Source organism: Linepithema humile, chromosome 6 (assembly GCF_040581485.1).
Source record: "Linepithema humile isolate Giens D197 chromosome 6, Lhum_UNIL_v1.0, whole genome shotgun sequence".
NCBI classification, from domain to species: Eukaryota; Metazoa; Arthropoda; class Insecta; order Hymenoptera; family Formicidae; genus Linepithema; species Linepithema humile.
The window spans coordinates 22,448,643-22,472,184 of record NC_090133.1 but is presented as its reverse complement, the minus strand read 5'-3'; the positions used below and the strand labels follow the sequence as shown (position 1 = coordinate 22,472,184).

The following is a 23,542-nucleotide window of genomic DNA, read 5'->3' as shown; positions in this document are numbered from 1 at the left end:
ATTATAAAAAATTAATTTTGATAGTTATAAATTTGTATATAAATGACTCGTTAAACCGTGTATTTTGCAAAATTTATTTCATCGAGATTTATTGTGTGGAAAGTCGGTATTCATACACATACAAAACAGTATTTCTTTTTTAAACATTTTATTTCGAGGATATTTATTTTTAATTTTAACTTATATATTTATTTATATAAAAATATAAGACAACGTAAAACGTCGTAAATGTATTAAAATGCGGTATTTTAATGGAATAAAATCAATTCTCATCTTAGACAAGGCTAACGAGTTTAAAATAACGCTGCAAAAATTGTGATAATAATTTATTTATGAAAGTTTACATATTTATTTATATTTTAATGTTATGATATGACATAAAAAAGTGCTGTCAATGCTGTAAAACGCGAATATATTAATGAATACATTTCATTTTTATGCATAAAACATAGAAAGCGTATTCAAGTAGTTTAGGCGTAGTATAAACGCGACACAGACGACGTACAAAATTAACTATACGACTTTTTATTTCTCTTTGCTATCGTTGATTGTTATCGTGAATCCCGAACGTGCAATTATATTTTCGAGTTGTTTCTTTCATAATAATTAATCAAATTTTTGCCAATATATTGTATTATTATAAAATTTTAACAATGAGAGGAAGAGAAAACATAGTTCAGTTTTTAATTTGTTTTGTATTGATATAGTATACAGTATAAAATAAATGCTAAAGCAATAGTATAAAATAGATAAATGATAAAGATATAGTATAAAATAATAGTATATAGTTATAATAAAATTTTATTTATAAATGTATAAAATATATTTAACTATACAACGCAAGAATGTTAGAGCACTAAATACACATTATTATAACCATTTCTTAGTTTATCACGTGTAATGAGAAACGTCACCATTTCCCCATGCTTTGCCATTAGAAATTTTTTTTCGCCATTTTTTTTGTCAGTAGATTTCGATGATAACTTCCTTTCTCGGTTATTACTATGCCATACGCCGTACAAGAAATACAGAACCAAATCTATGATAACACACAAATAGCTCGATATATTTAATTAATTTGTACACAAATACATATATTTGTTTTCTGGTAATACACTTATCAATTGTTATCGATTCGGCAAATATTTCCCATATTTGTTTATCCAACATCGTCATAAGATAAATGTTAACCAGTTGAGTGGTAGACTTTTCCGAAAGATTTGTGTCAAAAGTTAGAATATCGGAAAACGGTGAAACATGGGTTCAAAGTTTTCGAAAAAGCAACTTTTCGGAATGGGTGTGGATTCCCCCCCCCCCTGCCCCTGGGGGCGGGGAGCAGAATAGGGGTCTAAAATGTTAAATGGCACTATGGATCGAGTAGGGATTATTTGAAAGGGCGTTTCAAGACAAGAACAATGATTTTTGAAAATGTTTACTACGACTTTCCAGTTAAAAGTGGAGATGGATCAAAAAAGGGAGGAAGACTTCCGAAAAGCTATCACCTCCGATTTGGCTTATATTCAGCCTAAATACTTATTTTATCTAAATACTTATTTTATCTAGTAAATAATATTTCCAAATGGATTTTTGGCGCAAATGCCCCCTCCGCCCCCTAGCCCCCCTCAAAGGTTAAAAAATAAAACTGTTTTTGTTAATTGTTTCAGAAAATATTCATTGTACGAAAAAAGTTGTCAAACAAAAAATGAAGCTCATAAAAAGCTCTACAAATAAATATTTCACCTAACTCTAATATTTTAGTCGTTTTAACAATTAACAATCGCCATATTGGATCCGCCATTTTAAATTTTACAATTTTGACAATAGATTCGAGTTCAGCAGTCCAAAAAACCTTAGGATATCAACTTTTATGTAAATCTGTTGAAAATTAGTGAAGTTATTTAGAAATGTACATATATGATACATTACCACGTTTGGCACTTTTTTTTTGTACATATATGATACATTACCACTCAACTGGTTAATTCAATATAACAATTATATGTATTACAAAATTATATATTTTAATGTGTGTAAAAGATAAAGAAACATTAAATAAAAATAAAAATTATACCTGCAAAATCACACCTAAAAAATAAAAACTTAATTAAAATCTGAAAAATTAAAATATTAAGTTAAAATCTGAAAATAATTATAGATAAAAATTAAAATTTTTATGACGCTACATCAAACAGCATGTTAAAAAACTTTCTTAAAAGCATTAACCAGATATACATATACATATCAAATATATAAATATAAAAGATAAAGAAACATTAAATAAAAGTCTGAAAAATCATACCTGACAAATTACACCTAAAAAATAAAAGCATTTAATAAAAATCTAAAAAATATTTATTTTGTTTTAGGAAACTATTCTTCATTTTTCATTGTCATAATATATCATTGTTCGATAACCTAAAACAAATAAATGTGAATATTGTCGAATTGGAAATTTTATTTTGTACATTTATATTCATATTGTACATTTATTGAAGATTCCATTTGCATCGTTTTACATATAAGAGATCGACTACAACGGTAATCGCAATTATGTAAGAAATTGAAAAAAACATTCATATCTCTTAAGTGATAAGTAGATAATCGCAAAAAAATACAAATGAAATTTCCAAATAAACGAAACATTTTTTTATCGAAAAATGAATAGAGGAAAATATATGTAACAATATATAACAAAATAATTTAAAATAGAATTAACAATAATTTGTTTTATATTACCTTTTTATATATTTTCTTATATATATTGCCCTCTTAATTTTTCACTGAAATAATACACAAAATAACATAAAACAAAAATAATATTAAATAAAAGGAAGATGTACCCTCATCATTCCTTTGAACTCGATATTTCAATTATAAAAATTAATATAATAGTTTATTTGCTATCAAGATGTCAATAAAGACGTTTAAACGTTTAAAAGATTTATGGAAAATTTAAAAAATTTTATTTGAAAAGAGCAAAGTATCTTATAAAACTGTAGAAAACTTTCCTATCGTGAAAGTTATTTTCTATATATTTAAACATCTAAACGCCTTACTTTCAATATAATGCTTTATTTGCGCAAGAAACATCTTTCGTTTTTCGAAAGAGAATCTTGCTGTTTGCCCACCCGAAGTTTTATTATTATTTTTGTCATCAATAAACTACAAACTCACTGTCAAAGCAGAAGTTTCAATATTTATCGATGCACAGAAATAAAAAAAATACAAAATTTATACAAAATTGTTTAATCCTGCCTAACAAAAAATCCTACCTAATAAAACAATTCTATCTAATAGAAAATCCTACCTAATAAAAGATGTAGATATCTGAAAACTCGTGTAAATCAAATAAACCGAGAAACGCGGATAGAGGTAATGATTTAACGATTAACGATTTAATTTATAAGTATCGATTTAATATCACGTTATACGCATTTTCGTGTACGCAAATGACATCTCTCACTTGAGAGAATTCCGAGGATAACGACCTCGGCGTTTTTCGAGTGATGCTTGGCGCAGAGCTCAGCTCAGTTACCGCTATTTGCATCGAAAATCCGAGAGCGATTGTCTCGATGTTTCTCGCAGGACTCTAGCGCAGAGCTCAGCTCAGTTTTCGCTAGTTGCGTCCGAAATTTGTATTGATAGTCGACCATTGTTCAATGTTCGATCATATCAATGTTTCGAGATCCGTGCTCGACCATCATCAATGGGACCACGAATTTCGAAAGTCCATGCTCAACCATGGGATCAACACTGGAACTACCGACGATTAACATATACCAACTTCTATTTCTTTTTTCTTTTTTTATAAAAAGTGATAAAGAGAAAAAGTACATTAATTAATTAAATTATTTAACACAATGCAACAAGTCACAGAAAAAAATCTCAACAAATACATTATAAATTTAAATAATTATTCTAAAAAGAATAAACCTGTCATTTTGACCGCTTTGGTAGTTTTAGTGTTAAGCCATAGGACCACGGATGCATGGGTAGGCTAGGAAAGATTGCGAAGAAATTGACGTATAGCAAGAATAAATATATATTTCAAAATTGTAAATAAATTGTTAATAAAACATGCACTCCTTTTTTATTAAATAAATTATTTCAAATATATCATAATTCATTAATATATTTACGTTTGTGTAAAAGAATTTTCTTTTTCATTTTTAATTTACATTTGTGATACATTTGTGGTACATATGTATTTAAAAATTTTCTTACTTTTGCTTTTCAACGCCAATTTATAATATTTAATCCTGGAAAGATATAAAAAAATAAACCACTTACCGTAGGGAAGGAAGAAATGAAAGAGTACACATTTACACACAGAAAAGGAATTTTGCTATCGCAATAAAATAATCGTTGCTAGTGCATGTTAAATATGTTAGCGATAAAATTTCGCTATTGTAACTACTTTTACAGATTATTCAATATGCAACAAATCTGGTTTGTTCAAAAAATCGACAAATTTTGAGATGAGAAAACAAGTTAAAATTCGCTGTTACAACAAAATAATTAATTTTTAATAAATTTATTTTACTATTGCAATGAATTGTCGCCATTAATACAAACTTTGATAATAAGATAAAAATAAATTTCTTATTATATATTAGCAATATAATTTGTGCAGATTTAAAAACTAATTTCGGTAAATAAAATTATTATCTATAACAAATCTCTTTGCTGTTCAAATAATAATCAACTGTAAGAAATTTTGCTACGATAGCTTATATAAAATTTACTGCGGCAGCAAATACTTTTTTTCTATGTATTAACAAGTTTTATCTTTTATTTTATGTATAATCTTTTTTTAAATATTTTTTTCTTCTATTTTTTCTTATATAAAAAAAATATAAATAAATATATAAACATATATAAATATATAAACACAAGTACATTATTCAGAATAAAAATATATTAGGTTATTTAAAAAATTTGTAATAATTTTTATAATAAAATTGAAAACTATTTTTATATGTTTAGAGTCATCTTTGTTCAGTAATATATGCACCATTGTTTTCGACAACTTTTGGCCATCTTTAACAACTTGTGCATACATTATTAAATAAAGATATATAAACATATAAAAATTGTTTTCAATTCTGTCATCAAAAAATTCTACAAACTCTCTGAATAATTCAATATATTTTGTTCTGATCTGTCAATCACATGAAATACATTTAGGAAATATTCCAGGATTAAATATTCATCAACGCATCTAAGTCCTAGCCTATCCATTTTAAGATAATAAATCGAAGAAATAGTGTACCTTTTATAATTTTATTCAAAGTATTCTGGTGTATGATTATATTTTTAATATTATATGATTAATATTTAATATATATGGATTCAAAGGGCTATTAGACTGATGAAAGTTGCTTCAACTTCGGGCTCAATCAAAATCAAAATTAGAAACACTTTGCTTTTTTTTAATGTATTAGTAACACATAATTAAATTTAATATAAATTAAAACTAAAAAAATAAGTACTTCGTTCTTTTAAAAACAAATGCACGTACAACTCAAAATACTTTTAAAAAATACAAGAGAATAAAACTTTGATATAACTACTATAAGGCAATAAAAATTATACGACCTGCAAAGTGTCTCGCGTTTATATATTTTTACACCATTATTTGATCCATTATCTTAATAATAAAAGACAAATTAAACTAACTCACCGATTGATGCGCAGCAGCGGAGTTGTCGTTCTGTTGATCTGCATAGTTGATCTGTAAAACACGAAATAAATCAAAATTATAGCAGCGTTCACAATATGAAATATTTGTGAAATCATAAAAAATATTGAGTACATCGAACTTTTAATTCGTTTTCTAAGCAAATATGTAATAAAAGAATTATTAAAAAAGTTTAATTATTTAAATAAAAAGTAAAAAAATATGCGAATAAATTCTAATAATGATAAATATTAACTAATGTGAATTTTTTGTCTTTCAAATATTTTAATGTGTGTACAATATTTTCAACAAATAAATGAATTATTGCTTACCGTAAAGTTGCTCCGCCGGCGCCCGATGCTCCTCCTGAGCCTCCTCCTCCTCTCAGTGGTCCTTCGAAGCACTCACATTGAATCTCACGCGTTCGCGGCGCATGCATTGCTCGCATGCGTACCTGAATACGAAAATCGCGCGATACTTAAAACGGCACTCCCGACATCACAGGCGAATCGAACCGAATTGTCCAAGCTGTGACGTTACGCGCGAATTCCGTCCGCGTTTCAGACGACCACATTTACCAATTGGGGCACGATTCTCTCAAAACAGAAGGCAAAGATAAGCTTGAAGAAGATGAGGTGATTAGTCATCCAATCAACCGACTAGATACAAGACATCTGAAAAGCAATCGGTAGCGTTTGACTAACTCCGGTAGCCGTCCTCGACTACCTTTGACAGTCCGGCTATCTGTACAACTAGCGCGCTGCACGTAGAACCGAAGATTGCCCTGCCGTAGTGGAGATTTTATGATTGAAACCGACCTTTCCCTCCCCCGAGCCAAGCCTAAAGTCAAAAAAAATCGTGTCCCAATATTTGTCATACAGCAAAAATGCGTTCATCTATAGATTCGCTATAACTCTCGGCATTAACGGCACTCCCGACGCGCATTTTGTTATACTATACGACGGAACGAATATATTTTGTAGCACCGATTACGCGCACAAAGTTGATCTGTAAAATAAAAAAATAAATGCAGATTAGTGTTTGAAATAATTAATATTTATAAAATAATTACTGCGCACATTAAACTTTATATTCGTTTATTTATGCACACGTCTAAACAAAGAATTAAATTTTTAAATTTAAATTTAACTCAAATTTACTTGAAATAAATTAAGGAATATAATTGTATTATTCACTTATGCTTCTGAAGCTTTGTTATATCATATTGTGATCATTCTGTGTGTAATACGGATACATAGTTCTATCTTTTATTTTAATCAAAATAGCTCTTTGATTGAAACAATACTGGTGTTTTAAATCAGTCCCTGCACTATTATTTTTAAAAAATAACGTTTTTAACGATAAATTACTTACCACAATGTTGTTTTGCCGTCGCCTGATGCCTCCTAGGCCCCCTAGACGGGCCGCATCCAGGTCGGTTGGGCCAAAGTAAGGGCCTTAATCCTCGAGGAGAGGCCCTTACAATGTTTTAGGAGCTGCAGAAAAAATAAAGGTGGGGGAGGCGGGAACCCCGGACGCGGCCTTGGCCCCCGCGTCAGCTCCCGCAGGAACGGTAATGGTGGTGGTGGGTGTTCCGAACGCGGCATTGGCCCCCGCGTCCGCCCCCACAGAAAACAACAAGGAGGTGGGCACATCGAGCGTGGCATTGGCCCCCGCGCCCGCCCAAAAATCAATCGCGGAGGCGACCTCAGAGGAGGATGAGACCCCCTGGATTAAGCCGAAGGAGGAGAGGCCCAAGGGGGACTTTGAACGGCGTGGTGTTGGCAAACACAAGCCAACACCGACCGCTAAGGAGTCAGAGGTGATCAGCAACTGGAAGATTCCGACTAGGGCCGTGCCACCCTTAAGGATCCTCCAGGCGAATGTGAACCACTCCGCCGTGGCACAGGATTTGTTCCTACAAACCATGGCGGAGGGTGGATTTGAATTGGGGGTGGCCACGGAGCTCTACTGGAGGACCACCCCCATTGGTTTACGGATCCCACGGGTGAGGGGGTCGCCATCTACTGGCGGCCCACCGCGAACTTCTTCCCAAGCTCCAAGTTTGGGGCCGGGCTGGGCTACGTAACGGTGGAGTGGGAGGATTATTTTATCCTCGGGTGTTACGTCTTACCGAGGTGGAAGCTCCCCTCCTTTAAAACCTTCCTGTCAGGGCTTGGGGACTGCATTCGTAGATGCCTCTCCCGACCCACCATTGTTGCGGGGGATTTCAACACCTGGTCGATGTTATGGAATTCTTCGCGAACCGACAGGAGGGGGGGAGATAGGGCGGCGGCACTCGGCCTGTGTCTGTTAAACACAGGCTCGAGGAGCACCTGCGTGCGTACCCGGGGGGAGTCCATCGTGGATCTCACGTAGACTTCTCCGTCGGCCGCACGCGGGGTTACGGGTTGGAGGGTGGAAGAAGACCTGGACTCGGGTTCCGATCATCGATATATCGTGATCGAGGCCTCGACCACCTCAACCGTAACGCTCGGCCGTCGCCGGCGTAGCACCCCGAAAAGGGGCTGGGTCCTTCGGAAGATGGAGGAGGACGTCCTGATGGCGGTTGTTTTGGCGGAATCCTAGCCGATGCCATCCGGTCAGGCCGTATACTTGGATCAGGAAGCCATGAGGGTCGTGGGCATGGTTGAAAACGCGTGTGACGCGTCCATGCCACGATCTAAATGGTCCCCCAGTAGGACGATGCACTGGTGGACCGGGGAGATCGCCGAGCTTAGGCGTCTTTCCTCGGCCGCCAGGCGCAGATTCCTGCGAACACGCAGAAGAGGGGATCACGCCGAAACGACTATAGCTTTGGAGAGGTTTCGTGCGGCGCAAAACGCCCTCCGAGCCGCCATCGAAACAGCGAAGGCCAGGGTGTGAAAGGAGCTTATTTCCACCCTGGACCGGGAATCCGTGGGGACGTCTCTTCAAGATAGTTCTCAAGAAGTTGAAACCAAGGGCGCCCCCGACTGCAAAGAAACTTAAACCGGAATTTTTCGGGAATATTGTGGACACACTGTTCCTAGTAGGGGGAACTATCATCCCTCCCCCCCACGGTTGGGGAGGTGTGGCCCGAGGAGCCGGCAGTCTCGGCAGAGGAAATGTCCGCAGTGCGGGCCAGGCTTGGCGGTGCGGCCAAGGCGTCTAGACCCGACGGAACTCCCGGCAGGTCATGGGCCCTGGCGACGAGGGTGCTGGGCGATCGGATGGGGCGGCTGTTCACCGCCTGCCTCAGATCCGGTGCCTTCTCCTCGCGGTGGAGGAGAGCCAATCTGGTTCTCCTCCAAAAAGATGGCAAGCCGCCGGAGCAACCCTCCGCATACCGGCCTATATGCTTGCTGGATGAGGCGGGTAAGCTCTATGAGCGAGTAATCGTAGGACGCCTCGTTCAGCACCTGTCTCGGGATGGTCCCACTTCAAGTGATAAACAATACGGCTTCCGGGAGGGACGGTCGACTTTGGATGCAATACGCCACGTCTGTTTTTTCTCGGAGGCCGTAGTGGAGAAGGGGGGGGGAGGTGGCACTAGCGGTATTGTTGGATATTGTGAACGCCTTCAACTCCCTCCCCTGGGACTGTCTGGGGCAGCATTTGAACATCTTCAGCTGCTCCCGTATCTCCGGGCAGTCCTGTGGGACTACCTCCGGGGCAGAACGTTCGCATACAAGGACGGAACAGGCGCGGTGTGCGAGAGGAGGATGTACCGCGGGGTTCCACAGGGGTCTGTTTTGGGCCTGATGCTGTGGAATTTCGGGTACGATGTAGTGCTTCGAGCGGTCCTTCCCCCTGGCTTTGACGTCGTCTGTTACGCCGACGACACACTTGTCATGGCTCGGGGGGAGGATTGAAAAGAGGCCGCGGCTGTAGCAACCGCAGCCGTGGCCAGCGTAGTGCGCGTAATACGGGGCCTAGGATTAGAAGTGGCTCCTCAAAAGACAAAAACCCTGTTCTTCTACAAGAAAAAAGAAGCCCTGTTCTTCTACAAGAAGACAGGAGGAAGACCACCTCCGACATACATTAACGTCGGAGGGTCCCGAATCCCTGTGGGGTTCCAGATAAAATATCTGGGCTTTACCCTGGATGGACTCTAAGAGTTCATACAGCATTTCGATGCTCTAGCTCCCAGAGTGGACCTCCCAGGATGGCGAAAGCGTTGTGTCGCCTCCTGCCCAATCTCGACGATCCAGGTGCCAAAGTCCGGCACCTTTACACGAACACCGTCCGATTGGTATTTCTTTACGGGGCACCGATTTGGGCAAACGACTGATGGCCAATAAACGCGCCAGCGCCTTGGTGCGTAAGGCCGATCGGCGCATGGCCATCAGGGTCGCCCGTTGTTATCGGACGGTGTCGTACGTGGCGTCCACGACCCTGGCAAAGGTGCTCCCGTTCGACCTAGTCGCTAGTTCGCGCGCCGAAGCTTATCGGTGCGCGATTGAGGTCGGACGGAGTGGCATTTCCCCGGAAATCATTCCCAAGAAAATGGAAAGGGAAAAGGCGAGGGCCCGGAGGTGGGCGCTCAGAGAGTGGAAACACCGACTGGGCGAACACAATACTCCGGGTCTTCCGGAACTGAAGACCGTCGAGACTATCCAGCCCTGCCTACAGAAGTGGGTAGGCAGGAGGGGAGGCGGAATTTCGTTCTGCCTGGCGCAGGTTTTCACCGGGTATGATTGCTTTGGTGACTACCTGTGCCGAATAGGTAAGCAGCGCACTACGCGGTGCTACCATTGCGCGGCCAACCGGGACTCGGCGCAGCACACGCTGGAGGAGTGCCCAGCGTGGACCGTAGAGCGTCGGGCCCTGGTCGAAATGGTGGGCGGAGACCTCTCTCTTCCTTCCCTGGTTAGAGGGATGTTGGAGAGAGAGGAGAGTTGGGTGGCAGTCTCCTCCTTCTGTGAGACGGTAATGTCTCGGAAGGAGAAGGTTGAGCGGGAGAGAAGGGGGGAGGGAGGCACGACCTCCTCTCAGAGAAGGAGGAGGAGGGGCCAAGGAGGTGGCCGGATAAGGCCATGCCCTCCGCGCCTAGGCGTGAATAACGCGCCGTGATAATGCTGGGTGGGAGATGGGAGAGCCTAGCGACCTCTCTCTTTTTCACCCCGGTGGGCTCCGAAGGGTGGTCCGCTGAGACCTCTCTTCGGGGCAAGAGGTACACGGTTCCCTCCGCTGGAGGAACCGTGAGGAACCCAACAACTCCTGTAAGGACTATTCCCAATCGCTGGTAAAAGACGGGGACTTTGATTCCAAACCCCCGGATGCCTGGACCCGTTAGGCGTGTTATTCACGACACCAGGATAGGGGAGTAAACCTCGATAAAAAATCCGGGATCTTGCCAGTCTTGTTAGCACGCCGGTGTTTCGACATGACGGCTGGCCGTGCACGAGGGGGGGGGGAATAGGTGGCGACTTACACCGTAACCCCAAGTATGGGGCCGAAGGCCGGTGCTTTACACGAGCCGCGAGGGTTAGTCTTGATCGACAACCGTCTTAGTGGAAAGAGAACCACGATAAAAACACCCAGAAAAGACAACTCCGTGAAGTTGACAACTCACGGAGACTCAGTGCTCAAATTACATGTTATGTAAGACAATTTTTCCTTTATTTCCCATAATTTTTAATCAAATTTTTATACATTGAGAAAAAACTAATTTTTTAGTAAATATTCAGTAAAAACTTTAATTTAACTTCATTGTAAGTTGAAAGAATTAAAATTATTTGCTTTTCAAGGAAAAAAATATTATTATGATACTAAAATACCTATTAATAAATAAATGCAATTACCTGAAAGATGATTCGTTAGGCCTCGTATATTTTATTGGCGTTGGTGTTGATGTTAGCGTCAGCGTGGGCGTGGGCGTTGACGATGGCGTAGGCTGTTGGCGTTGGCGTAGGTTTTAGCATTAGCGTAGACTACGGCGTTGGGGGCTGGCGTGCGCTTTGGCGACGGCGTGGGCGTAGACGCGTCCGCAAACTTGATCATTGACATAGGCGTGGCCGCAGGGCCATTCTTCAATAAGTCGCTAATGTCCAGCATTAGCGACGAATTATAGAGTGGCCCGTAGCTATGTAGCCTAGCCCAACCGTAGCCGCAGCCGCATTCGTAGGCACCAGCCGTAGCCGCAGCCGCAACCGTTGCCGGCAGCCCTTGCCGTAGCCATAGCCGTAGCCGTAACCGTAGCCGCAGCCGTAGCCATAGCCGTAGCGGTTGCCATCCATCATACGCAACGGACAAGAGCGGAGTTGATCTGTAAAATACAAAATCGAGTTCAGATTAATAATGTGTTAAACTTAGTATTTTATAAATAAAATTATTGTACATATTAATTTTTTCCTTTATTTCCCATAATTTTTAATCAAATTCTTATACATTGAGAAAAAACTAATTTTTTAGTAAATATTCAGTAAAAACTTTAATTTAACTTCATTGTAAGTTGAAAGAATTGAAATTATTTGCTTTTCAAGGAAAAAAATATTATTATGATACTAAAATACCTATTAATAAATAAATGCAATTACCTGAAAGATGATTCGTTAGGCCTCGTATATTTTATTGGCGTTGGTGTTGACGTTAGCGTCAGCGTGGGCGTGGGCGTTGACGATGGCGTAGGAGTTGGTGTTGGCGTAGGCTTTGGCGTTGGCGTAGGTTTTAGCATTAGCGTAGACTACGGCGTTGGGGGCTGGCGTGCGCTTTGGCGACGGCGTGGGCGTAGACGCGTCCGCAAACTTGATCATTGACATAGGCGTGGCCGCAGGGCCATTCTTCAATAAGTCGCTAATGTCCAGCATTAGCGACGAATTATAGAGTGGCCCGTAGCTATGTAGCCTAGCCCAACCGTAGCCGCAGCCGCATTCGTAGGCACCAGCCGTAGCCGCAGCCGCAACCGTTGCCGGCAGCCCTTGCCGTAGCCATAGCCGTAGCCGTAACCGTAGCCGCAGCCGTAGCCATAGCCGTAGCGGTTGCCATCCATCATACGCAACGGACAAGAGCGGAGTTGATCTGTAAAATACAAAATCGAGTTCAGATTAATAATGTGTTAAACTTAGTATTTTATAAATAAAATTATTGTACATATTAAATTTTTTCTTTATTTCCCATAATTTTTAATCAAATTCTTATACATTGAGAAAAAACTAATTTTTTAGTAAATATTCAGTAAAAACTTTAATTTAACTTCATTGTAAGTTGAAAGAATTGAAATTATTTGCTTTTCAAGGAAAAAAATATTATTATGATACTAAAATACCTATTAATAAATAAATGCAATTACCTGAAAGATGATTCGTTAGGCCTCGTATATTTTATTGGCGTTGGTGTTGACGTTAGCGTCAGCGTGGGCGTGGGCGTTGACGATGGCGTAGGAGTTGGTGTTGGCGTAGGCTTTGGCGTTGGCGTAGGTTTTAGCATTAGCGTAGACTACGGCGTTGGGGGCTGGCGTGCGCTTTGGCGACGGCGTGGGCGTAGACGCGTCCGCAAACTTGATCATTGACATAGGCGTGGCCGCAGGGCCATTCTTCAATAAGTCGCTAATGTCCAGCATTAGCGACGAATTATAGAGTGGCCCGTAGCTATGTAGCCTAGCCCAACCGTAGCCGCAGCCGCATTCGTAGGCACCAGCCGTAGCCGCAGCCGCAACCGTTGCCGGCAGCCCTTGCCGTAGCCATAGCCGTAGCCGTAACCGTAGCCGCAGCCGTAGCCATAGCCGTAGCGGTTGCCATCCATCATACGCAACGGACAAGAGCGGAGTTGATCTGTAAAATACAAAATCGAGTTCAGATTAATAATGTGTTAAACTTAGTATTTTATAAATAAAATTATTGTACATATTAAATTTTTTCTTTATTTCCCATAATTTTTAATCAAATTCTTATACATTGAGAAAAAACTAATTTTTTAGTAAATATTCAGTAAAAACTTTAATTTAACTTCATTGTAAGTTGAAAGAATTGAAATTATTTGCTTTTCAAGGAAAAAAATATTATTATGATACTAAAATACCTATTAATAAATAAATGCAATTACCTGAAAGATGATTCGTTAGGCCTCGTATATTTTATTGGCGTTGGTGTTGACGTTAGCGTCAGCGTGGGCGTGGGCGTTGACGATGGCGTAGGAGTTGGTGTTGGCGTAGGCTTTGGCGTTGGCGTAGGTTTTAGCATTAGCGTAGACTACGGCGTTGGGGGCTGGCGTGCGCTTTGGCGACGGCGTGGGCGTAGACGCGTCCGCAAACTTGATCATTGACATAGGCGTGGCCGCAGGGCCATTCTTCAATAAGTCGCTAATGTCCAGCATTAGCGACGAATTATAGAGTGGCCCGTAGCTATGTAGCCTAGCCCAACCGTAGCCGCAGCCGCATTCGTAGGCACCAGCCGTAGCCGCAGCCGCAACCGTTGCCGGCAGCCCTTGCCGTAGCCATAGCCGTAGCCGTAACCGTAGCCGCAGCCGTAGCCATAGCCGTAGCGGTTGCCATCCATCATACGCAACGGACAAGAGCGGAGTTGATCTGTAAAATACAAAATCGAGTTCAGATTAATAATGTGTTAAACTTAGTATTTTATAAATAAAATTATTGTACATATTAAATTTTTTCTTTATTTCCCATAATTTTTAATCAAATTCTTATACATTGAGAAAAAACTAATTTTTTAGTAAATATTCAGTAAAAACTTTAATTTAACTTCATTGTAAGTTGAAAGAATTGAAATTATTTGCTTTTCAAGGAAAAAAATATTATTATGATACTAAAATACCTATTAATAAATAAATGCAATTACCTGAAAGATGATTCGTTAGGCCTCGTATATTTTATTGGCGTTGGTGTTGACGTTAGCGTCAGCGTGGGCGTGGGCGTTGACGATGGCGTAGGAGTTGGTGTTGGCGTAGGCTTTGGCGTTGGCGTAGGTTTTAGCATTAGCGTAGACTACGGCGTTGGGGGCTGGCGTGCGCTTTGGCGACGGCGTGGGCGTAGACGCGTCCGCAAACTTGATCATTGACATAGGCGTGGCCGCAGGGCCATTCTTCAATAAGTCGCTAATGTCCAGCATTAGCGACGAATTATAGAGTGGCCCGTAGCTATGTAGCCTAGCCCAACCGTAGCCGCAGCCGCATTCGTAGGCACCAGCCGTAGCCGCAGCCGCAACCGTTGCCGGCAGCCCTTGCCGTAGCCATAGCCGTAGCCGTAACCGTAGCCGCAGCCGTAGCCATAGCCGTAGCGGTTGCCATCCATCATACGCAACGGACAAGAGCGGAGTTGATCTGTAAAATACAAAATCGAGTTCAGATTAATAATGTGTTAAACTTAGTATTTTATAAATAAAATTATTGTACATATTAAATTTTTTCTTTATTTCCCATAATTTTTAATCAAATTCTTATACATTGAGAAAAAACTAATTTTTTAGTAAATATTCAGTAAAAACTTTAATTTAACTTCATTGTAAGTTGAAAGAATTGAAATTATTTGCTTTTCAAGGAAAAAAATATTATTATGATACTAAAATACCTATTAATAAATAAATGCAATTACCTGAAAGATGATTCGTTAGGCCTCGTATATTTTATTGGCGTTGGTGTTGACGTTAGCGTCAGCGTGGGCGTGGGCGTTGACGATGGCGTAGGAGTTGGTGTTGGCGTAGGCTTTGGCGTTGGCGTAGGTTTTAGCATTAGCGTAGACTACGGCGTTGGGGGCTGGCGTGCGCTTTGGCGACGGCGTGGGCGTAGACGCGTCCGCAAACTTGATCATTGACATAGGCGTGGCCGCAGGGCCATTCTTCAATAAGTCGCTAATGTCCAGCATTAGCGACGAATTATAGAGTGGCCCGTAGCTATGTAGCCTAGCCCAACCGTAGCCGCAGCCGCATTCGTAGGCACCAGCCGTAGCCGCAGCCGCAACCGTTGCCGGCAGCCCTTGCCGTAGCCATAGCCGTAGCCGTAACCGTAGCCGCAGCCGTAGCCATAGCCGTAGCGGTTGCCATCCATCATACGCAACGGACAAGAGCGGAGTTGATCTGTAAAATACAAAATCGAGTTCAGATTAATAATGTGTTAAACTTAGTATTTTATAAATAAAATTATTGTACATATTAAATTTTTTCTTTATTTCCCATAATTTTTAATCAAATTCTTATACATTGAGAAAAAACTAACTTTTTAGTAAATATTCAGTAAAAACTTTAATTTAACTTTATTGTAAGTTGGAAGAATTGAAATTATTTGCTTTTCAAGGAATAAAATATTATTATTGTAAAAGTAAAATATTACATTACATTAAATAAATTCAATCACTTTAAAGATGATTCGCTAGGGCCCAATTGTTATAATCATTTCAATGCATTACATGCGCTCGCCACATAAGAGCCATTGATCGACTCGTGGCAATGCTGTGTCGAGGGTACGTTAGCTTCTCCTTCAGGATGGTTTACCCTTTAAATCCTTAAGGATAAACCACCATCCTGAAGGATACTGAGCCCTCCCACCACGACAAGGTGTACCCATGGGAGGGAAGAATTATTAATTGTAATATGACTTATGTTGGACAGACGAAAAGACAACTTAACACCAGAATAAAAGAACATAAAAACGACATTAATAAGAAGAGCTGTTCTTCTTCTGTCATTTCCAAACACAGAATTGATTCTTCCCATGATTTTGATTGGAATAATGTTAAGATATTGGACGGTGAACCCTCTTATCCGAAAAGACTGATTTCTAAAATGGTCTTTATTAAAAGACAAAATGCAGGGCTCAATAATCAAAACGACACGGATCATTTACCTGATGCCTATCTCCCGATTATTAATTTAATTCCTCCTCTATAAATTTTTTTTTCCTCCTTTTTCCTCTACCAATTTCCTTTTACCCCCATCTTTCTCCTTCCCTATTGACTCCTTCCCCTCCCCCCCTTTCTCCCTTTCTACCGTCAATTGGAATTTCTGAATTTCAACAACCAATTACGATACCAATAACAAATTACGATCACTAAAATATTCAAGTTCAACATGTAAAGACATCTGGTCTTAACTTTTCCATCTCGTTCCTTCTACTTGGGCGAGCGCTTCTCCATCATGTAATTAATACAAGTACGTTTATCTTTTTTCTTAATTTTACCTTCTTTTTATTTTATTTATTTTAACTATTATTGTATTTTTTTGCATCTATTGCAGTCCTATCTAATTTATTAACGAACAACAATATGGTCGATAAAGGATTGCAAATACGTCTTTTACATCTTTTAATTATTTAATCATTGCGGGCGAATTTTATATTTTATTGTTTCTTATTTTGTACATTGAAGAAGGCCTGATGGCAGGCTGAAACGTTTGTAAACATTTTTAATGAATATATCATAACCTTTGCACGAAAATCTAGCATTGTGGCTCTTTACGCTCCTTATTGATTTTATTTGATTTAAGAATTATTAATACCTTGCAATCTGGAAAAATATAATTTTAGCAATAGCTAATAAAATGATCTAAAACGATTCGTTAATAATAAACATATCTAAATATACGTAAAACGTAATTAGAATAAGTAACACCGGAATGAAAATCCTGAACGCGGAAGCTCATAACAATAAAAGCTATCAATCAATAGCTATAATATTTAGAAAGATATTTCTAATATCGGTAGATATTTAGAAAGTATTGGAGTAAATTATTATAATTTACATTTAAAATCAAGTACTTATTTTATTTTCACTATAAACATATTTATTGAAATATTGTTATCACCTTGATTACGATATATAATAATAATTCTTCTTCTCATGATCTTTGTATTTTCAATTGATTAATTAAAAAGGTTAAACGATCGAATATATATTATTTCACATTTGATTCAAAAGGTAATGGGCACAGAACGTTGGTAAACTGTGGCTTAGTGAAATAATAAGTCCGCGAAATCAGTTTTCGTAAATCGATCTTCCGCGTTAAATCGTGTGCGCAATCGAGTGCGTCGTGCGCATTGATTATCAAAAACATTTTTTAACATTGTCTAAACGAATTCAAAAAAGTGAGAAGATAGTGGATTATTTCTCATCTAAAGTGACTCAATTGTAAATCGTCGAATCTGTTTCATTCAATCAAAATTAAATTAAAGAAAATGGCAGAGAAATTAAAAACACTTTATGTTATCAAATTTAATGGAAGTAGTTATCATCAATGGAAATTTCAAATAAAATGTGCTTTAAGAGCAAAAGGACTTTATGAAATTGCGACAGGAGTTGCATTAAAACCGAATAATGATCGTCCTGCGGAAAAACAAGAATGGTTAAAAGATGATGCAACTGCTATGTTCATTCTCACATCTACTCTTGAGGTTACTCAAATCACTTTAATCGAAAATTGTCAGACTTCAAAAGAAATAGTCGACAAATTAGATTCAATTTATGAGCAGAAAAGTGAATTGAATAAAATGTTAGTGCATGAACATTTTCATCAATATGTAATGAATTCAACAGACACTGTCGCAATTTGCAACACGTTGCAAAAGTTGAAAATCTTGCACGTCAAATCAAGGACTATTAGTGAACTGATTAGTGATACAGCAATTATCACGAAAATCATCGGAACTATTCCAATTAAATATAGAAACTTCAGACAAGCTTGGTTATCTACATCAGAAGATAAACAAACACTTATTAATTTGACAACACGTTTACTAGATGAAGAGGCTTTTCTAACTTCCAACGAACAAAAAGAAAATGCATTGATCGCATTGTCAAAAACTAAAGAAGGCGATAAAGTTTCAAAGAATCAAAAATCAGGATTTAATAAGAAATCCAATTATGTGCTATAATTGTCAAAAGAAAGGACATTATGCATCTGAATGTAAGGTTTCGAAAAAATTACGTGAAACTAAACAAGATTCGTCGAAAGAAAAACAACAAAGCAATTTTTCAGCTTTTACTGTAAGTAAAGAAGAAAAAGATATGCATATTAAAACTGAAGATGCTTGGATTATAGATAGTGGATCTTCAAAACATATGTCATATCGTCGTGATTTCTTTAATACACTTGATGAAACAATGAAAAATGTAAAAGTTTCACTTGGAGACAATCGACAATTAGACGTCAAAGGAACTGGAATAATTAAAATTCAAAAACTTATAAACAATAAATGGCATGATTCAATAATTGAAAATGTACTTTATGTTCCAGAGCTAAAGAAGAATTTATTTTCTGAAGGAATACTTACAAAGAGAGAAATGAAGATTGTAAAAGAAGAATTTTAACAGAATAATAATGCAGTTTCGAACAATTTCGAATCTTGAAGTAAATACCGTCCAGAAAAATGATTTTAAACTATGGCATAAAAGATTGGCATGAAAGACATATCAATCAACGTTCCTTATAAAAATTAATCAATGAAGGAGCTTTGAATAAAATAAAATTTACTTCTCAACATCAATTTTTATGTGAAGCATGTATATATGAAAAACAGCATTGTCAATCTTTTACAAAAACAAGAAGTTACATGCACGGAAAACCTTGTGAACGAATCTTCAGCGATTTATGTGGTCCAATATTAGTCACCTCTACAGTGCCGGATCTACACATAAGCTAAATAAGCTACAGCTTAGGGGCTTCACATTATAAGGAGGCCTCCTTAATATAGAAAAAATAAAAAAAAATGTATTTTTTGTTAATAAAATTGTTAATAAAATAATAACAGCAAAAAATTATTCAAATAATAAAAAATTATTTTTTATTGTTATAGCCTTTTTTATCAATTATGTTTTTTATATTTATCACAACAAAAAATAATTTATTACAATATTTTTTTGCGAAAAGCCGTAAATTACAAAATTATATATCTCCTTTCTTTTATTTTCTTTTTTTCGGGTTTTCCTATTATAGCTAAAAAAAATATATATATAATATAGATATACAGGGTGTCTGGCAATAATCGCCCCACCGGTCATATACAGGTAGAGGAGGTCAAATCGAGTAGAAAAGTCCTTTACCATTTTTTAATTTTCATAATAAGTACTGAGTAATTAACGAAAAAAGATCGGCGAATCCGCGCGAGTAAAGCGCGCGCGGTGAGAAGGACATCCCACTGCTATGCGATCACTAGGCGCGCGATGAAGCGTTGGGAGGAGCGCTCTACAAATGACAATGGCAACATACGAGCGGCGCGTAACGCTAGATCCTTGTGTCCTAGTGATCGCGTAGCAGTGGGACGTCCTTCTCACCGCGCGCGCTTTACTCGCGCGGATTCGCCGATCTTTTTTCGTTAATTACTCAGTACTTATTATGAAAATTAAAAAATGGTAAAGGACTTTTCTACTCGATTTGACCTCCTCTACCTGTATATGACCGGTGGGGCGATTATTGCCAGACACCCTGTATATACATATATCGGAAACTCTTTATTTGTAACTATGAAGACGGCATGATACATCTGTGGTCTGACGTACCATACCTGCAATTGTTTTTATGTTCAATTGTCTCCGATATCAGAATAGCTAGGTCGCTTGAATGCTTCTCTGACGTAGACAACAGTTTATTTCTGATTTACTTCCGTGCTGGTTCAAGTTTTATTTAAAATTTTTAATTAAAAATGAAAAGAAGTTTTGCAAGTGGATATCAAAAGAGGAAGAAGAAGAAGTTATTAGAAGCTAAATTATCTAATTTACCTCAAATTAATAGTTATTTTAAAATACCAGAAGGAGAATACATGAAGGAGGATTTATTTATTAGGAGTCAACCTGACGTACCAACTATTTCTACAGATATGTCTACAAATATTCCTACAGATACTGCGTCTAATTCTGAAACTGCAGACTGCAGAACAGAAGCTGTTTCTCCTATTATTTCTCAAGATAGTTATATACTAAAAAATAAACAACAAACAAACAATATAAATGCGAATAAATAGGCATATCCACGTTCATGCTTTACTCATTTCTTTTCATCTGTTAACTTTCGCTTTCAATTAAAGTTAGTGTTTGCATTTACATGCAATAAAAGCAAAAATGTCAAACAATATAGTAATTATGCAAATTTTATTGTAATTATTAATATAATAAAACATTCTATTCAAATTTTATTTGAAAAATTATTATTATTATAGTTATAAAAAGCATGATTTACAAAGCTAATAATTATTATCGCTAAATTTATTCAGATTTTATTTATTCGATTTTTTGTTCTATTTCTTTAAAATGATTTCCAATTAGCATTATTCTGTAACTTTTTTATTTTATACTTAATTTTTATTGTAAATAATAATATTATAATAATTAATAACAATATAATAATAATTTAATTATGAATAATAAACACGAGAATAAAAAACAATATACGATTTTTTCTTCAAACAATAACAAATAAATATGTGATATATTCACATATAAGTTACAAATATATATATATATATATATTTTTTTTTATCATCTTTTGAACAAATTGAACAAAATACGAACTGAACGTTATTCACATTTATATTTGCATTTATTTTATAGTATTCATATTTTCTAAAAATTATATATAAGAACGGAAATTTGCATTCGTTTTTTCATTCAAGATTTCTTTGATCTATATCCGTTTAAAAAAAAGAAAACTATATTTGATTATAATATTTTAGACTATAAAATAAGAAGTTCTCAAGAAAATATCAATACAAAATATAGTGATGTCGGTCTATGGAATACTTTAACTAAGGATGATATTTCATTTTGGGTTCAAAAAGGACCTGCTGATTGCCAAAACTGGCAGGATTCATTTGAAAAATCCAAACAGATATATAAAAATCAAGCAAGATATTGCTCTCGAGGGCTTTTCTATTCCACAAAAATTAATGGCGAAAAATATAGTCGAGAATGGTTAGTGTATTCTCCATCAACTGGATGTGTTTATTGTTTTGTATGCAAGCTTTTTTCAAATTCAAACTGCACCTTAGCCAATAATGGCTTTAATGATTGGCGGAACTCCATTGTAATTAAACAACATGAGAATTTAAATTGTCATAGAGCAGCTTTACTCACATATTTAACAAGGAAAGGTGAATCTACTTTAAATACAAAATTAGAAAAACAAATTATAAAAGAACAAAAATATTGGAGGCAAGTACTTCAACGTATTGTTGCAGTCGTATCTACGTTGGCAGAACGAGGATTGCCATTTCGGGGCACTGAAGAAAAATTTGATTCACCTCAAAATGGAAATTTTCTTGGATTATTAGAATTAATTGCTCAATTTGATCCATTTCTCGCTGATCATATAAGCCGTTATGGGAATTCTGGAAAACCATCATATTTATCTAAAACAATATGTAATGAAATTATTGATTTAATGGCTGAAAAAGTAAGAAACTCTATTTTTGAAGATTTAAGAAAAGCAGGATATTTTAGTTTATCTGTTGATTCCACACCTGATTACTCACATATTGATCAATTAACTGTTATTGTAAGATATGTATTTCCTCATGATGGTTATCCCGTCGAACGATTTTTAACATTTATATCAATAGAAAACAATTCTGGAGAAAATTTGGCCAATTTGATATTTAATTATATTATAAATGAGTGTAAAATTGATTTTAACAAATGTAGAAGACAATCCTATGATAACGCAGCCAATATGTCAGGAAGATATAAGGGTATGCAACAAAAAATTTTAGAAAAATATAAATATGCTGTATATATTCCTTGTGCTGGACATTCGTTAAATTTAGTTGGACGCGCTGCAGTTAATTGTTGTATAGATGCAGTAAACTTTTTTGCGATTTTGCAACAAATATACATATTTTTTTCTGCTTCGACAAAACGATGGTCTATTTTAAAATCGAGTTTGGGATCCAATTCTGAAATTCCAAAATGTCTTTCTGATACAAGATGGGAAGCAAATGTTGAGGCTACAAGAGCAGTTTTAAAAAATTACGATTTAATTATTGATGCTTTGAAAACATTTCAAGATAATGAATATGAAAATGGCGAAACTAAAAGAGAAGCATCTATTATTCACGAGAAAATAAAAGAACTTGAATTTATGTTTATGCTTATATTATATAATAATATATTAGAAGAGTTTCAAAAAACCAGCAAAATATTACAAGATCCTCAAACATCATTAAATATATGTTCAAAAATGTATGCATATTTATCAGAGTTTATAAAAAAAAGCAGAAATGATTTCGATAAATTTGAACAAAATGCGAAAGAAAATTAAAAGACGACATAGATTATAAGAACGTAAAGAAAAGAAGAAGATTTAGAAAAGTACAAATTAATGATGGAAGTGCACTCGATATTGATGATCTTTCTCCTAGAGATCGATTCCGAATAAAATCTTTTATCCCTATTATGGACGCTTTAGAAACCAATATACAGAAAAGAGCTGAAGTGTATGAAAATATTTCAAACAAATTTTCATTTCTTCTAAATTTTGATCTAAAAGACAACAAATTGACAGAAAATGTAAAAGTATTAGTAAATAATTACCCTGATGATATAGATGAAAATTTATGCGAAGAGATAAAACATTTTCACTTATATATAAAAAAAAAATTATTTTGAAATAAAAGACTATACTTTTCAAAGCTTATATAATATAATAATAAAAGATAATGTGCAGTCAGTTTTTCCAAATGTCGAAACTATATTTCGAATTTTTCTAACTTTAATGATAAGTAATTGCCAGTAAACTGGAGAAAGATCATTTAGCAGGCTGAAAAGAGTAAAAAATGAATGTCGTGCAAGCATGCTGCAAAGAAAACTATGTTCTTTGAGTATTTTATATATAGAGAGTGATAAACTGAGAACTTTGTCATTTGAAGATATTGTAACAGACTTCGCAATAAGAAAAGCACGAAAACGAATGTTTTAAATAAAATTGGATCCCGATATTGTATACTATT

The 23,542-nt window shown here is 36.8% G+C and overlaps 2 protein-coding genes across 2 annotated transcripts; one reads left to right on the top strand and one right to left on the bottom strand.

Moving 5' to 3' along the window:
- The first annotated feature begins 8,787 nt into the window (after positions 1-8,787).
- Positions 8,788-11,557, top strand: LOC137000759 (uncharacterized). Its single transcript, XM_067358115.1, has 4 exons — positions 8,788-9,037; positions 9,292-9,440; positions 9,806-10,501; positions 11,486-11,557. Exons 1-4 carry the CDS (start codon positions 8,788-8,790, stop codon positions 11,555-11,557), a joined length of 1,167 nt encoding a protein of 388 aa, XP_067214216.1.
- A 23-nt stretch (positions 11,558-11,580) lies between these two features.
- LOC137000478 (uncharacterized) lies at positions 11,581-15,796 on the bottom strand. The gene is made up of 6 exons (XM_067357067.1): positions 15,210-15,796; positions 14,458-14,938; positions 13,706-14,186; positions 12,954-13,434; positions 12,202-12,682; positions 11,581-11,930 (listed from the first exon to the last, which is right to left on the bottom strand). The coding sequence occupies exons 4-5, from the start codon at positions 13,088-13,090 to the stop codon at positions 12,217-12,219; spliced, it is 603 nt and encodes a 200-aa protein (XP_067213168.1). The 5' UTR covers positions 13,091-13,434; positions 13,706-14,186; positions 14,458-14,938; positions 15,210-15,796; the 3' UTR covers positions 11,581-11,930; positions 12,202-12,216.
- Positions 15,797-23,542: the final 7,746 nt, after the last annotated feature.